Source organism: Octodon degus, unplaced genomic scaffold, assembly GCF_000260255.1.
Source record: "Octodon degus isolate 3935 unplaced genomic scaffold, OctDeg1.0 scaffold00109, whole genome shotgun sequence".
Taxonomy (NCBI): Eukaryota; Metazoa; Chordata; class Mammalia; order Rodentia; family Octodontidae; genus Octodon; species Octodon degus.
In genome coordinates this window covers 8,417,678-8,432,830 of record NW_004524685.1, presented here as the reverse complement: position 1 = coordinate 8,432,830, position 15,153 = coordinate 8,417,678, and the positions used below count along the sequence as shown (strand labels likewise).

General features: G+C 40.8%; 1 protein-coding gene across 11 annotated transcripts in view; it reads left to right on the top strand.

Moving 5' to 3' along the window:
• Adgrl2 (adhesion G protein-coupled receptor L2) overlaps positions 1 to 15,153 on the top strand; it is a 228,560-nt gene that overhangs the window by 133,039 nt on the left and 80,368 nt on the right. For all 11 annotated transcript variants that reach the window (XM_023699064.1, XM_023699056.1, XM_004639303.3 and 8 more), the window contains exon 3: positions 12,863 to 13,076. In XM_023699064.1, the coding sequence (XP_023554832.1) occupies positions 12,863 to 13,076 (214 nt within the window). The remainder of the gene's footprint in view (positions 1 to 12,862; positions 13,077 to 15,153) is intronic.

The window sequence follows — 15,153 nt, the reverse complement described above, 5'->3', positions numbered from 1 at the left end:
ACCTTTCAAGATTTTTATCAGTAGAGAACTAATTCTAAGGGCCCTGTCTTCCCTTATTTAATTTGCACTGTGATAAATAAAAGAATCATTTCGCACTGTCTTCAGTCTGTTTCTACTAATTCCATCCACTGAGAAGATGAAACTAAAGTCCAGACGCTTATTTTTCCTAAACCATTTTGAAAAGAAGTAAGCACATATTTTCTCCAAACAACCAGAGAATAAGTATTTTAGGCTTCATATGCCAAGAGGCATAACTGAGGGTACCATGTAGATCTCCTTATGAGAGAAATGAATATACAAAAATTATATTGATAAAACTAAAATTTATTTCAGAACATTGGCATTTGAATTTCCCATTTTTTTCATTTTTAAGTATTCTTTTGATTTTTTTAAATTAAAAATCATGAAATCATTCTTTCCTGTGGACCATGGATAGAAGAGTAGTCAAAGCTTTTAAAGAATGTTGTGGGTTGGTGCCTGTCTCAGACTAGATTGGACTAGATTTGTATAGCAATTACAGAACACTTGCCTAATCAGTTTATCTTAGTATTAATACAGAATAATTGTATGAGCAAAGTAAAGAAACTTACTTACATTTTGCCAATTCAATAAATGGCCGAAGGGCCGGGGAGATGGCTCAGTGGAATAAGCGTTTCCCTGGCAAGCGTAGGGGCCTGAGTTCAATCCCCGGTTCCACCAAAATAATAAATTAATTAATAATAAATAAATAAATAAATGGCCGAATTCAGTGTTGAATTTTGTTCCCTGTGGCCAAGTTCCTTTACTGCTCGTTATTTTCTCTGCAAATAGACAGGGTAACACTGTTAGGAATGCAGTTGGTCCCTGCTCCTATGTTCTAAGTCATCAGGGAGGTGTAGTTTCCAAAAGGAGGACTGCTGTTACTCTAACTCCAGTTCTCCTCAGCGTTTGTTTTTGTGACTGTTACCTTTCTTCAAGAATGTTCTTTTTAAGATAGAAAGGCAACATCTTAGTCTAGTAACATTCAGCTTCATAAGAATGAAATTAAAAGTATTGAGGCTGTGAAAGAAAATAAACATTTGAAGCGTCTGGGAAGAGTGTGCAAGCAGTGCGGTGAGCCACCGAGGCGCCGGCTCAGATAGGAGCCACGTCCAGTTTCTGGGTGCACCTGCCGGTGGTAGCCCGGTAGACTCGCTGCGCCCAGTGGTAGCGCCTGCTCTCTGGCCTCTGCACTGCTGGGAGCTGTCGGGAGTGAATGACGGGGACCAAAGTGGGCCTGGCCCTCTAGGGGGCCAGCGGTGCCACCTCCTTGGCATTCGTAGTGGCAGTGAAATACAAGAAAGGACATAGTTGGACCTCTGCAGGAGAGCTGTATGATTTATCTCTTCAGGAGACATTTATCTCCATCCCTGGAGGTTACGGTGACACAGACTGGAGAAATTATCGTCATCTCGTTACATCATTGTATCATGAGAAATTGAACAAACCGCAGTGGCAGAACACCGCGATAACACCTGCACTGAGCTTGAATTCAAAGTCGCTACGTTGTCACTGAGTTGATGGTTTTATTATTGACCTGGCATTTTGGCCTTGATTTCAGCTTGCCTTTGGGGGAATTGTCTGCTGGCCGGTGGACTTTCTATAGCTCTGGAAATGGCAGCGTTGCCTGCAGCGTGAATATGGCCGGTTTGTATGGCCTGTTCCGGAATAATTTAAAGCACAATCTGGAGACAGAAAATTCAGGAGTGAATGAGTGGGCAGTAGCACTCTGTTCTACTTGGCGTTTTTGTTGTTTGGAGTTTGTGTCCTTTGCATTTTGAGGTAGGCCATGGGGATTTTATCGTAAACCTTTTAAACCTTATCATGCCTCTTTAGAGTATGTAAGAAAAAAGGCATGAAAGTGCTCTCTTTTCCCACACACACAAAAAAAGCTAACATTTTTTAAATGATGTAAACAAATGTGGGAACACAAATAAGGGATACGGTTTATGAAAAATCGAGAGTTGAGATTTGTCTCTGACATTGCCAGGTTCTTCCTCCAAGTCCGAAGGAAGCACGGTAGAGGCCGGGCGGGGGTCGGAGGCCCTTCTCCTGGAAGCCTCTGAGGCCGCAGGGGTCCAGCGTGAGTCCTTGGGCTTCCCTGAGAGAAGGGCGTGGGTGGTTTCTCAGCGCAGTTTCAATGTCGTTAATGCAAATAAATTCTAGAGTTGGTATTAATTGGCCCCCTTTTAGGTACTTCTCAGGAGGGAGCTGGTTGTTGCACAGGTTACTCCTTTCCACTTTTATTAGAGTTTATTGTTGCCTATAAAAGTCCGTTGGTGTGGAAATCTGATGTTCATGTACGTTGTTGCCCTGCTTGCTGTTTAGTTTAAATGCTGTTCTTAAAAAATGAAATTTCGTTAGTGTTGTGGTTAAAACTTGTTTGGCTGCTTTTAAAAACTATTGTTGATATATAAATATAGCATAGTAATAAAAAAGACTTCGGATCTGAATTCTGACTGTCTTTGATCTAAGAGACCAGCCTGGGAAATACTTTCAAGTCTCCACCCCTAATTAGTTTTACTCATCAGACGCTAATAGGAGACAGGAAAGGAAGAGAATCCTCTTTAGCCAGTATTATTTGGGGTGAGTCAGGAAACAGCTTCCGTTTATGCGTTTTGCTTCTCTTTTTCATTGCTTTTAGGAACAAATAATACTCAGAGGCCGGTTGAGGAGTTCCTGGGAATTTTGATAGTAAAAAGAGTGAAAGAAAAGATGAAATGGAAGGTTGTAGGTTGTATTGAATAATCCATGTAGAAGTGGAACAGCACACTGACTTGTCAGTCTGTAATTAATATCTAGTTCCTTTGTTGGTAGTGAATAAATTATACAGAACTATTTAAAAACTTGACTTTGGTTAGTTTAACATGAGTGATATGAGAAATGGCATTTCTGATAGTAACTTTTAAGTGATGGACTGGTTTTAATAAGTTATATATTATTTCCTGCCTCCCCAGGCTAATAAAGCGAGGGTATAAAGGTACTGGTGGTATTTGTTTTGCTTTTTCCACAGTTAATGGCCACTATTCGGGATGATTCTGGGCTCTAGCAGGTGCTCAATCAAGGGTCCATTGTCAGCATAGAATCCCACAGAATCAGATGCTATAGGGACCGTCTCATTGTCATCATGTTTTGTTCGTTATTGCTTGACGCCTGGGTTTTGTGAAAGACATCTTCTGATAACGCATGCATGTAGCTGATATTTGCATGCCAGAGACTCTAGTAAGGAGAAGGAAAAACACCAGAAAACTAGTGTTCTTGGTTTTCTTTCTCCCTAAAAACAGCTTTTCTATTCGTGTGTTAGGTAATCCTTCAGTACAAAAGGAGGTGTAACACAAAGGGCAAATTCAGTGCCTGCTGTGTTCCAGAACTGTGCTGCGGAGCCGGGATACAAGAGTGAGGAGGGCTCCGTCACTTTCTGCAGCAGAACTTGGGTCCAGTGAGGAGGAAGGACATACCCCTAGTGTGTCACCTGCTCTGCTAGAGGGGCCATGGTTGCTTCTTAATTCATTTCATCCATACATCCCTTCACTTAGCGTGTTCATTTGGTGGCATCTAGGAAGACAATGGTCAACTGGCCCTTCACTAAGTTTGACCACCACTGGCGAACATTAGCCAAACACAGGGATCCTTTTATCTTTTGTTCATACCCTAGTGTCTAGCACAGTGCTGGACACATAGTAGGTGCTCAGTAAGCACTGGAAGAAACAAATGCTGCAACCCCAAGGCCAGATTTTCCTTTCCATGGGTAGCAGCGTCTTTAGCTGGATCATGAAGCTAGTTGTTGCCTAAGAGAAAGATAGTAGTAGGCCTTCCTTGGTGAACAAAAAAGTTTAAACACAGGCACCAAGAAGCTGGGTAATAGTGAGGCTTAATCGGAAAGTCATTAAATTTTTAGAGAAGCACCTGGAATTAAAGTATTCTGCATCTGTAAACTTCGGAGAAGTTTCAGCTGAGACTATTAAGCATGTCTTTTTGTGGAATATATTATTTTTAATAGACATGCTTGCCAGGGATTTTTCCTTTAAAGTTCAGTATTACACTGATAGTATTTTATAACTTAAATTGCTGTGTTTTAATGGCAGTTATGAATTATTACTCAGTGGTAGATAATTTAGAAGTTTTTAAGTGGGAGATAGCACTTTCTTTTGAAAAAGGAATTGAATCCTGAATGTTTTGAAGGATTTCTAATGCATACTTTCTCCTTAAACTGTGAAGAGTATCTTTAGAAATGATAATAGTTGAAGCTAGCAGCTGATGGCATTCTGGATTACCTTGTTGCCTTAGCGTGCCTGATTGTCATGTTCAGAGTTTGGTGATTCTAAACAAATACTGAAGTTCAGTTTTCCTTGTATTTTATAGAACTGGATTTTATTTTAATGTATTTCCCATGTGAAACATAGCACATCGTGATTTCAGTTGAAGTCACTTAATATGACATCATAAAATTTTGAATAAACTGAAAACCTTAGAGAAAACATTTTGAGATGCTTTATAGTGTAAAATTTCGAACTTAGATTTATTGTTGGTTTGTAGTGCATTGAACTTGGGACATTGACCCTGAGCTGCACCCCCAGGCCTGACCCAACCTCATGCGTTTGTTTCTGAGGCAGGGCCTTCCTAAGTTGCTCACATTGTGTTTGAATTCGAGATCCCCCTGCCTCTCCTCCCAGAGCATGGGGGTTACATCTACTACCCCCAGCCAGCTCGAGTTTAGTTATTTAAAATAAGCCACAACTTCTAAACCAGCATGACACTAGAAGCTAAGGTGTAGTGCTCACTTGTGCTGAGTTGGTTATTTTTGAGTTACATAATCTTACATGTTTGAATACAGTCTTTTGCAAGAATCTCGTATTTCCATGAGGATTTGTTTGATGTTTCTTTCTTTTCTTTTCTTTTCTTTTCTTTTCTTTTCTTTTCTTTTTTCTTCCAGTTTTAAACTATTGGTAGAATTTGTCGGCAGAAAGTAATGAGATTCCCTGTGTGGAGTTAGCACCTGCATACTCTTCCCCTTGCACTCCCCATTCTCTCTCTTCGTTTTCTTACCCTTTTGCAAAAGATCTGTTTTCTATCATCTATGTTTTATTTTGCTGTTTATTTATATTTTGGGTTTTTCATAGAAGAGAAACCATGTATTTTTAAATTTTGGGGTCTGATTTATTTTATGCAACATGGTCTCAGGGTGCATCTGTTTGCCTGCAAATACCTGAGTTCTTCCTTTTCATTAAAAATTGGGGGCCGCCAAATGGCTTATCAGATTAAAGTGCCCGCAGGCAGGCACAGGGGCCAGGGAGTTTGATCCCTGTGCCTGCTGTGCCAGCCCCAGCTCCAGGGCACACTGAGATGGCAATTGAGACTGGGCGTGGTGGTGCACGCCTGTAATCCCAGCTCTTGGGAGGCTATAAACTGGTGGATCACTGAGAGTCCGATCTAGTAGTGAGACCCTGAACACCCTGTAGACCCTTCCCTAAAATACAAAAAATAAATAAATAAATAAAAATTGGTACTTTATTTATGGAGGGGGGACCCGCTCAGCATGCCCTGAGGGCGGGGCTGGTGCAGCATGTGGTGCCAGGGATCCAATGGTGGCCCTGTGCACCTGCCTGCCTAAGCTTGCTTAAGCAGGCACTTTAGACCACTGAGCTATCTTCCCAGCCCTGGTACATATCTTAGATTAGTGTGCTTATGCTGGAAATTAAAAATTGTTTTCCTTTATTCTCTTTATTCTTAGCATGAAAACAAGGTCATAAAGGGAACAGTTTTTATTCTCCACATGTCATAGGTTAGGCTCCACCTCATGTAGACACAACAAAATAGCTATGTTAGTGAGCACAAAATTTTGATATTGTAGAGTTTGGTTGAAAAAAATAGTTTTGAAGTGGACCATAACTGAACCAGAAGTGTGACCTTCATTAAATAAGCGATTGTTTTTAACAGATTGCCTTTTAGCATAAAGATGTATTTTACATCTTTGATTTTTTTTTTTTAAATTGTGTTTAGCTGACTCTAAATATGCAGAGATAAATGAAGCAAGTCAATTATTAGTGACTTAATGCATCTCCGAGATGTACTTTTAACACTTCTGTTGTAGGAAGAAATTTCATTAGCACGTATTAATAGGAAGAATTGTGAAATTTCACATGCCTGCACTAGTAAGACTGTGGCCCAAGTTAATGTTTCAGTGGAGCTTGAAGTCACAGCCTCAGGCCCGCAGAGGTCTCTCGTAATCAAAGGCATCGAGCCTACTGGAGCCTGCAGGCGGCATGGGCAGCCTTCTTGACCGAGTTTAGCTCAGAGCAATTAAGAAAAACAGTATGAGAAAAGTTGAACTTTTTATTTTACAGCTCCATAAGAATATTTTATAGGAATATGTGATTTTTGTCGAAATGCAGAACGAAACAGTAGAAATGATACAGAAAACAAAATGTTCCTCATCAAGTGTTTGAAATCTGTCCTAATGAAGTGTGGTGCTTGCTGCCAGAGCACCGTATTGTCTTGCAAAAATGCTTACGGAGACGTGAGCTCCAGGGATGGAATCCCAGCTCCTGCACTCCAGGGTCCGGCCCCGGAGCTGTGCATCTGTGTAGCAGGAGCCGAGTCCTGAAGCAGCGGCTCGCTGCACCTGTTGCCAGGAGGCGCTTATTCCAGTCAGTAGCCCGAGGCACAGAGTTACTGCTTGATGCTTTATGGGGGGGGGGGGTCTTCTCAGAATCGTTTGTTCCCGGTGGAGAAATGGAGCAGAACAGCTCATTTTCCTCTAAGCACCGTGATTTGGCAGTATTCACACTTGTGCGGCACAAAGCTTAGTATTGATTTGTCGCTCACAGAGCCACCTACCACTTCTCTCTTCAATTGTTAGGGTCACAAGATGGTTTGGGTTCCACTTGGTTTGTGGGGGTGCTTTATTTTTTTTTTCTGAGATGAAAATATGGCTTAGAATAAGTATCATAGGAAGTGCAGCAAAAGGCTTCACTTTAAAGACTACTTTATTGTGATCACACTGACCGAGCCATTCCATGGGTTACTTTATGGCCAGGTCCTTTCCTGTGTTTCCTGTGTTTCCTCTTCCAAGTGTGGCAGCACCCAGGCTGCCCTACCTGTGTCCTCTATGACTGGGATCCCCAAAGGTACTGTCACTGTCATCCTTGTTTGGAGAGGCATTGAAATAGCATTCCAGAGTGTGAACCCACAGGGCAAATCCTAATTTTATCCTGCAGTACATTGCCATGGACAATGCATGATCTCACCGCCTCTGTAGAATGGTGAGGCTAATAGGACCTATGTGTTTGGTGGTTTGGTGATGTTTAGTTGTGAAATTTTCGTAAATTCCTTAGAGGGACTTAGACAATAGTGGAATAAAGAAAATGACACAGCTAAAACAAGTATAAAATTGAACAGTGTTGTCAGAGACAGCCATTTGGCGCTGTGGAAATTAAACAAAGCAAAACAACCAACGGAGAGCTTGTGCTTATGAAAATCTGCTAGGACTTCTGTAGTGTGGGAGCAGTGGATATTCGAAGCCTGTTTATAGAGTTGAAGGCAAATCCCGTCCATGCCCAATAGTGTGGCCAGCTGGCAGCCTTTAGTTACGGTGCCTTTGGGAAGACCAGGGTTGAGGGGCTCAGCCTGAAACTCACCAGGTGAAACGTGGAAGGAAGCGAAGGAGCCATGGATTCTCTGTATCCTTGAAGCCGCACGTGTACAGAGACGTGAGGGGAGTCAGCAGGAAGTAACAGGTGGATTGAAAAGTGGGCAGATGTTGCATATTCTCACTGACACACACCTAGATCAATAGAGCGGAGTCCTGACTTTGAGCTCAAGGTTTGGGTGCAGTGGGTGCTGGGTGCAGTGGGTGCTGGGTGCAGTGGGTGCTGGGTGCAGTGGGTGCCGGCTCCTTGGCTGACCACAGAGTTACACGGACGGTGATGACCTCTAGGTGCCTAGGTTATCTTCTTTGTTTTAAGAAATGAAACAAAACCATGAGCGGGCCCGTAGGTAACTACACCCCTTGGAAAATACAGATTTTCTGTAGATTCACTAAGACACTATTTATCATAGTACCAATGTCTAGAATTCTCTGGGGGAAGAAATCTGAATCCAGAGCTGCTAAGAGTATGTTATTTTAAAAAATGCACTTTCCAGCAACTACAGACATTTTATGAGATAGGCAAACAGGAAAGATGGTCCATTCTCTGGAGGAAAAAGTACTCAATAAAATTACTTCTGCTGTGGGTCCAGATGATAGACCTAGCAGACAAACATTTAAAAGCAGCTATTACAAAAATGTTGATAGATTAAAGTAAAACTATATTAGAGAATTAAGAGGAAATATGATGACAGTGACTTAACAAATATGTAATCTCAATAGAGAAATGAAAACTGATTTTAAAAGACCTCAGAGAAATTCTTGGCTCGCCTTAAGTTCTCGGCTCAGCGCAGTGCAAGTGCGTAAGGTTTTCCTCACCAGCCCGGCTTCATCCAAGAGCGGATTCAGAGTCAATAGGTTGGAATACGGCCTGCACATGTGTCACCCTTAAAAGCTTTAGCTGGTGACTGACACAGTCAGGATTGGTGATCAACAATGCAGACTTAACAGTGAGTTTTGAATAATATGTACTCTAAAGTAGCTCGTGTTAGATAAGGAAGAAAGTTTTAAAAATGACTTTATGTGTTACAGCTTTTTTCCATGACTCAGCATGGCAGGTTATTAGTACGATACCAATGAAGTAGTAAATACATACTTTTAGGAGTAAGGTGTATGTCTCACTGTTTTACTTTGTAAAGACTGAATCACGTTTCCAAACCTTTTTGTTTGTTTGTTTGTTTTTAAAATGTGGTGCTAGAGATTGAACCCTTGCTATGCAGGCGCATTGCCATTGGGCTACACCCCAGTTTTTCCCTTGTACCCCTTTAAATTTTATTTTGAGAAGGGATCTTGCTGAGATGCCCGGTCTGGCCTCCAACTTGAGATTCTTCTGGCTGGGCCCCTGAGTGGTGGGATGGGGGGGCTAACCATTCGCTTAGGTTTGCAGAGTAGTGTGAGGTGTCCGAGGACAGCACGGCTACTTGCATTGTTCTTAAAAGTTCATGGAAGCTTTTCCTTTCTGTAACTGCCCTGCATTTGTTCCCCCCTTCCACTAAGACTTTGAAATAGTTAATCCAGAAATCTGTGTAAACATCGAGCTCCTCACCAGCAACGAGTTGTGCAATATTATCTGTTATAATATTATTTAACTTTATTTCTCTTCTCATATTTTTTCTGGTTGTAAATACAGTAGTTTAGAACAGTGAACATTCACAGATGAGAGCTTAGCTAGCTATCTTCTGAGAAACACCAATGAATCCCAGTGACAAATAAAACACTATAAATACACAGATTTACACACACACTAATTCTTGGAGAATGGCACATAACTAACTTATTTATTACAAGTAACTTCTGTCCTTTTAAAAAATGACCATTTTAATTTTTACTCTCAAAGGAAATGGATATTACGGAGAAAAGCACATTGCAGTTTATAATATGCTAAACAAATAATGCTTGTTTAGTGTAAGTTTGGTTACACGCCCTTTATTAGAATGGTGCTGGTGTGGTGACTGAGACCTCACTGTCACAGCTAGCTGTGTAATGTGTACTGAAAAAGAATGTGGACAGTAACGTGTTGCAGAAGTAAGCTTATTAGGGGCTGGGGAGATGGCTCAGTGGAATAAGCGCTTCCCTGGCAAGCGCAAGGGCCTGAGTTCAATCCCTGGTTCCACCAAAAAAAAAAAAAAAAAAAGCCTATTAATAAAGACATGAAGCTCAGAGCACAAGAGCAAGGGTTCGGAACAAGATGCGGAACAGTAGACACTGTACTGTGAGGTGAGCCGTGTTCATCGTTAGAAATCTTAGGTTCTTCGCAGTGAAGGCACACGTGCCACGCTGTCCCTTGCCAGTAGACTTCTGTTAGGGCTGCTGAGTTATTTTGACGGTCACTTTCCTTTTTTTGTTTTTGATGTCCATGACTTAGGCTTTAAAAAGCCTCCTGTGCATTGTTAAAACAGCAAGACACTCAGCTGTGTAACTTTAAAAAAAAAAAGTTATTTGTTTATTTATTTGATACAGGGTCTCACTGTGCAGCTGGGCCTCGTAGTGATCCTCCTGTCTCAGCCTCCCCAGTGGCTAGAATTACAGGTGTGCACCACCATGCCCACGCCTGGTCTCGGTAGCCAGCTCAGCATGCCTGGGGGCGCGGCCAGTGCAGCATGTGGTGCGGGGGATTGATCCCCATTCCCAGCGCTTGAGTAAAATTCATTCAGTCGTAAGTCTAATACTGCCAATTAATAATAAGCACAACAATTAGAAGATTCAGTTTAAAAATTACACAGGTTCATAATTAGGATTTTGATATAATGGCAATAATTGTGAATTATGGCTCCAAGCTAGTCCTCTAATGGGCTCTTCTAATAGTCCGAACATTTTTAATAATATAATTTATTCTATTTTATTGTGGAACAATTAGAAATCATTTCTCAATAGATTGTGCTCTGAAATTACTTTTGAGGAAACATGTAGGAATTTCCACATTGTTTTTGCCATATACAGTTGAAGTTCTGAAGCTGTATAGTGTTTTTCATTACAGCAAATAAAATACTAATTAATTTTTTTTTATATTTATTTAGCACAGAGTCTACAGTATCTCACTACGTAGATCGAACTCATAGTGATTATCCTGTTTTCAGCCTCCTAAGATCTTGGATTACAGGCATGCACCACCACACCAGTCTCGTTCTCAGTTTCAGCACGCCCTGTGGGCAGGGCTGGCATGGCATGCCAGGGATTGAACCCTGCCCACTGGGCTCTACCTAAGCATATGCTTTAATCGGCTGAGCCGTCTGGCCAGCCCTAATCCCTGGCATGGCATGCCAGGGATTGAACCCTGCCCACTGGGCTCTACCTAAGCATATGCTTTAATCGGCTGAGCCGTCTGGCCAGCCCTAATAATATTAATACAAACTGAATTATTTATACAGTACATGACAAATGCATATATGAATGTGTGTATTATCTATTTGAATATACATTATATATTTCATAGGTGTGTAAATGTAAACATAAAGCCCGTTTGGGGAGATTTCGTTGTTAGTTTGGCTTCTTTGCTATTTAGCCTGTGTGTGTCTGTGTTTCCTCTTCACCAATACTGTACCTTTCTACGTATGTTTAATGCTGTACTCAGACCATAAACTTCTTTAGTAGAACTCAACCAAGTTTGCGTTCACCATTATTCCCTGACTACTATGCTTGTGTTTTAAATGACTTTGTTTTTTTTTCCTTTCCTCTTTCAGCCCAATTCCATCTTTTTTTTTTTTTTTTTTTTTTTGGGATTGAACTCAGGCCCTTGCCCTTGCCAGGGAAGCACTTATTCCACTGAGCCATTTCTCCGGCTTTTTTTTTTTTTTTTTTTCAATTCCATCTTTTCCAGTGGAACTGAGGACTTGCTAAGTTGGAGAGTAATGATACTTTAAATCATACCATTGTGTGACCTAATAACCCATCTGGAATTTCATTCATATATTAGAAAGCAGATGCATTTTTGTCCAGCTGACTGTATTTCACTGAATTAGTGAAAGGAGTGGTGTATTAAGAATCCCGAGAGTGGCTTTCGAATTACCTTGACCTGGATACAACCCAGTGTAAAGTGGAAATTTGTATCTTGTACGGCTGGTTTTTTCCCTCCCAATTCTGAGTGTCAGCTTTTCTGTATCCTATATAAGAATATATAAGACAAGTCATATGGTGCAGAGTAATTAAAACACTAGAAATAAAACTAAAGCATACCTTGTGTCATAGGAGTTCAGTAGATAGTGACAAGCCGAAGAACTGACCTGAAGCAGTCAGGCAGTGCCGGAGGCTTGCGGCAGCACATGGCTAGCTTGGCACAGGTATCCATCATACAGACCTCTTTGCTGCGTTTGGCGATTTGGCTTTTGCTGTCGTCTTGTGCCTCAATCCTAGTCCCTGGGTCTCTTGGGATTACAACTTCCTGTTCTACTCTTTTTTCTTCCTTTCAAGAATCTTTTGCATCATATACACACGGTGGTTGTCCACAACCTGATGTACCATATATAAATCCATCCAGCATGGGCTTTACGCTCATTGTTTCCTTGGGAACCACGCAGGTGTTAAAAGTCAGGTCGCAGATGCTGGATAGCCGTGTTGTGCATCACACACCTAAAGCCTGGATGAATTTTATTTCTCTTAGATCTTCTAACTTGTTGGGCAGGATTGAGATAGAGTGGGGTGTAGTCGTGCCATCTTTAAATATGTGTCTGCTAAATCCTTTCAGTGATGCCAGTTTTGGTGTTTAGAATTTGAAAAAGTGTGACGTAAGTACTTCACTATCATAAGAATTCTATGGGGGGGACATTAAGAGTATATTTAGAGTAACAGTGTGTATCAGCTATGTGTGTTAAATAACAAAGTAGGGTCAGTGTGTGGCAGAACTTTTATTCCATGACATTAACAAAAATTGTTCTGGATGAGGATTTATATTCAGTATTTGTAGTAAAACCAGGCACTATTTATAAAGTTGATTAAATTCATCATTTTTGCTTAGACAGAACCATTTAGTTTGTGTTTATGCTAGATTATGTAGAAAAGGTTTTGATAGCATGACTTCAAAAGATCTTTAAAAAATGTTGAGGCCAAGTCAAGATCTATAGGAATAGTAATAGATTTCTGATATAGGCAAGAACAAATATGTGTATACGTGACACTTTACGCATGAGCCGTATTAGCATAGCTTCATTAAAACAACTTGTTGTAAATGAGTTAAAGTTGCGTTTTCTTCCCTTTTGCTTTCAGGTTTCAGCAGAGCAGCTTTGCCGTTTGGGTTAGTCAGACGAGAATTATCCTGTGAAGGTTACTCTATTGATCTGCGATGTCCGGGCAGTGACGTCATCATGATTGAGAGTGCTAACTACGGGCGGACAGATGACAAGATCTGTGATGCTGACCCCTTTCAGATGGAGAATACAGACTGCTACCTCCCAGATGCCTTCAAAATTATGACACAAAGGTAAACACGTTATGAGATCCAAATTTGCAAAGTTGTCCTCATGGCAAAGTGGGCAGACATTGCCCGTATCTCAGTCTGCAAATTAAATTGCATTGAATTTTTACCTGTTGATGTTGATTTCTACCTGGTGCTACAGTGCCTACAACGTTCTTATCTGTATATTTTAATATAGACAGGAGATAAGTCACACATAGCCTTTATCTTGCATATTGAAAAATAAAGAAGGACAATTCAAATGTTATCTTGGTTTTTGAGGTTTCAAAAAAATGAAATACTTTCACTAATAAGAGTATTTATATGCCCAGAGTCTTTGTTATTAATTGCTCCTGAACGTTTTTTGTTTGAGTCAATGTTAGTTTTTAGAGCAATTTTATGTTTACAGCAAAGCCGAACCATTGTCACATAAGTACGTTTCCTTCCTCTTCGGTGCCTGGCACCACAGTGGTACATTTGTTTCCACTGGTTGAACCTACAGCAACTTGGCATTGTACAGTCTGTGTATTTTATTTTGTTTTGTTTTATTTTACTTTATTTTTGAGGTTCAGGAGGCAGTTTATTATACCAGTGGGCTTCTGACTAGGATCTCTCCCGAAGCATTCTGTGTGTTTTAACAACTGAGTCATGCTGTATGCCGCCTTATATCATATGGTTTTGCTGCTCTAAAATTCTCTGCCTCACTTCTCTTCCTTCCTCTCGGGGACCCTTGTCATCTCCCCGTGTTGTACTGTCTCCTTAGTTCTGCCATTTGTCAACTGTGAAATAGTTAGAACCACGTGCCCTGCCAGGTTGGGTTCTTTGGCTTGGCGATAGGCATTTTTAAATTTAAAAAAATCGTAATGAAATAATAAGAGAATAAAAATAGTTAATACATTATTATCATCTTCCAAGTAGAGTAGACAGACCAAGAAGATTTTCCCAAGAAAGAAAAAGATAATAGCACAAAACTTTGTAAGGTGAACTAATAATATAAACAGGGCAAATAAACTTCTGTAGTAAAATATTTTTGAATCAACATAGTAGGTAATTTAGGGTAATATTTGAACTTTCCACTTTCTATTTATCTTCAGTTTTGCATTGAAGTTTTTGCTGTGTCTTGTCTTAGCTCAATTCTTTTTAAACAGTAAGAGCCCATTGACTGCGTGGTACCACAGTTCACCTACTCACATACTGAAGGACAGTTTGATTGCTTTAAATTGAGATTTTTATGAACAAAGCATCTATATCTGTACACAAGTGTTCTATGGACGTAAGTTTTCAGTTCATTGGAGTAAATGTCAAGGAGTACGGTAAAAGTGTGTGTAGGTTTATAAGAAACTGCGAGGCTGTCTTCAGAAGTGACTACCGTTTTGTGTTCCTAGCAGCAATAAATAGTACCGTGTGCTGGTCCACACTCTGCTGGCATTTGAAGTTGGTCGCCTTTGGGTTTCAGTCGTTCTTACTAGGTGTGTCGTGGCCTCTCGCTGTTGTTTGCACTGGTAATTTCACTGTGGGACTATTGTTCATGTGCTTGTTGCCCTCTGTGTGTTGTCTTTGGTGAACTGTCTAGAATTGGGTTTTTAAAATCAAGTTTTTCTCTCTCGTTTAGTTAACAGTTGATTGTGCAGTTTGTGTAACAGTCCTTTTTATCAGTTGTGATGTATCTTGTAGCTATTTTTGCCCAGTTTCGGGCTTATCTTCTCATGCTCTTGATAACAATAAGCCAGAATAAAACAACAAATTCAAACTAAGAATATAGCTGGGACTAGAAATCCTGCGCCTTTCCATGCCGAGCCCACTGAGCAGCCTGGTACATGGTAGAGTATCAGCCCTCCCTTCCCCTTGCGATTCCGTGGCCAGAAGCCGAGGCTTGTTGCCAGTCATCACGAGAGGATGTGGTGCAGGGCTGCCCCAGCCCAGGAAAAGATTCCTAGTGTAGACATGTAGTCCCACCATGCTTTGGCAGCCTGCTGAAATTGAAGATTCCAAATTAAGCTTTCTGGATCAGGGGCCTTCCGCATTTGAGGTAGGGTACTCGGTGCTCGCCATCATTTCTTTTTGAGCTGTGATACTCCTGCTGTATTAATTAGAATGTTATATA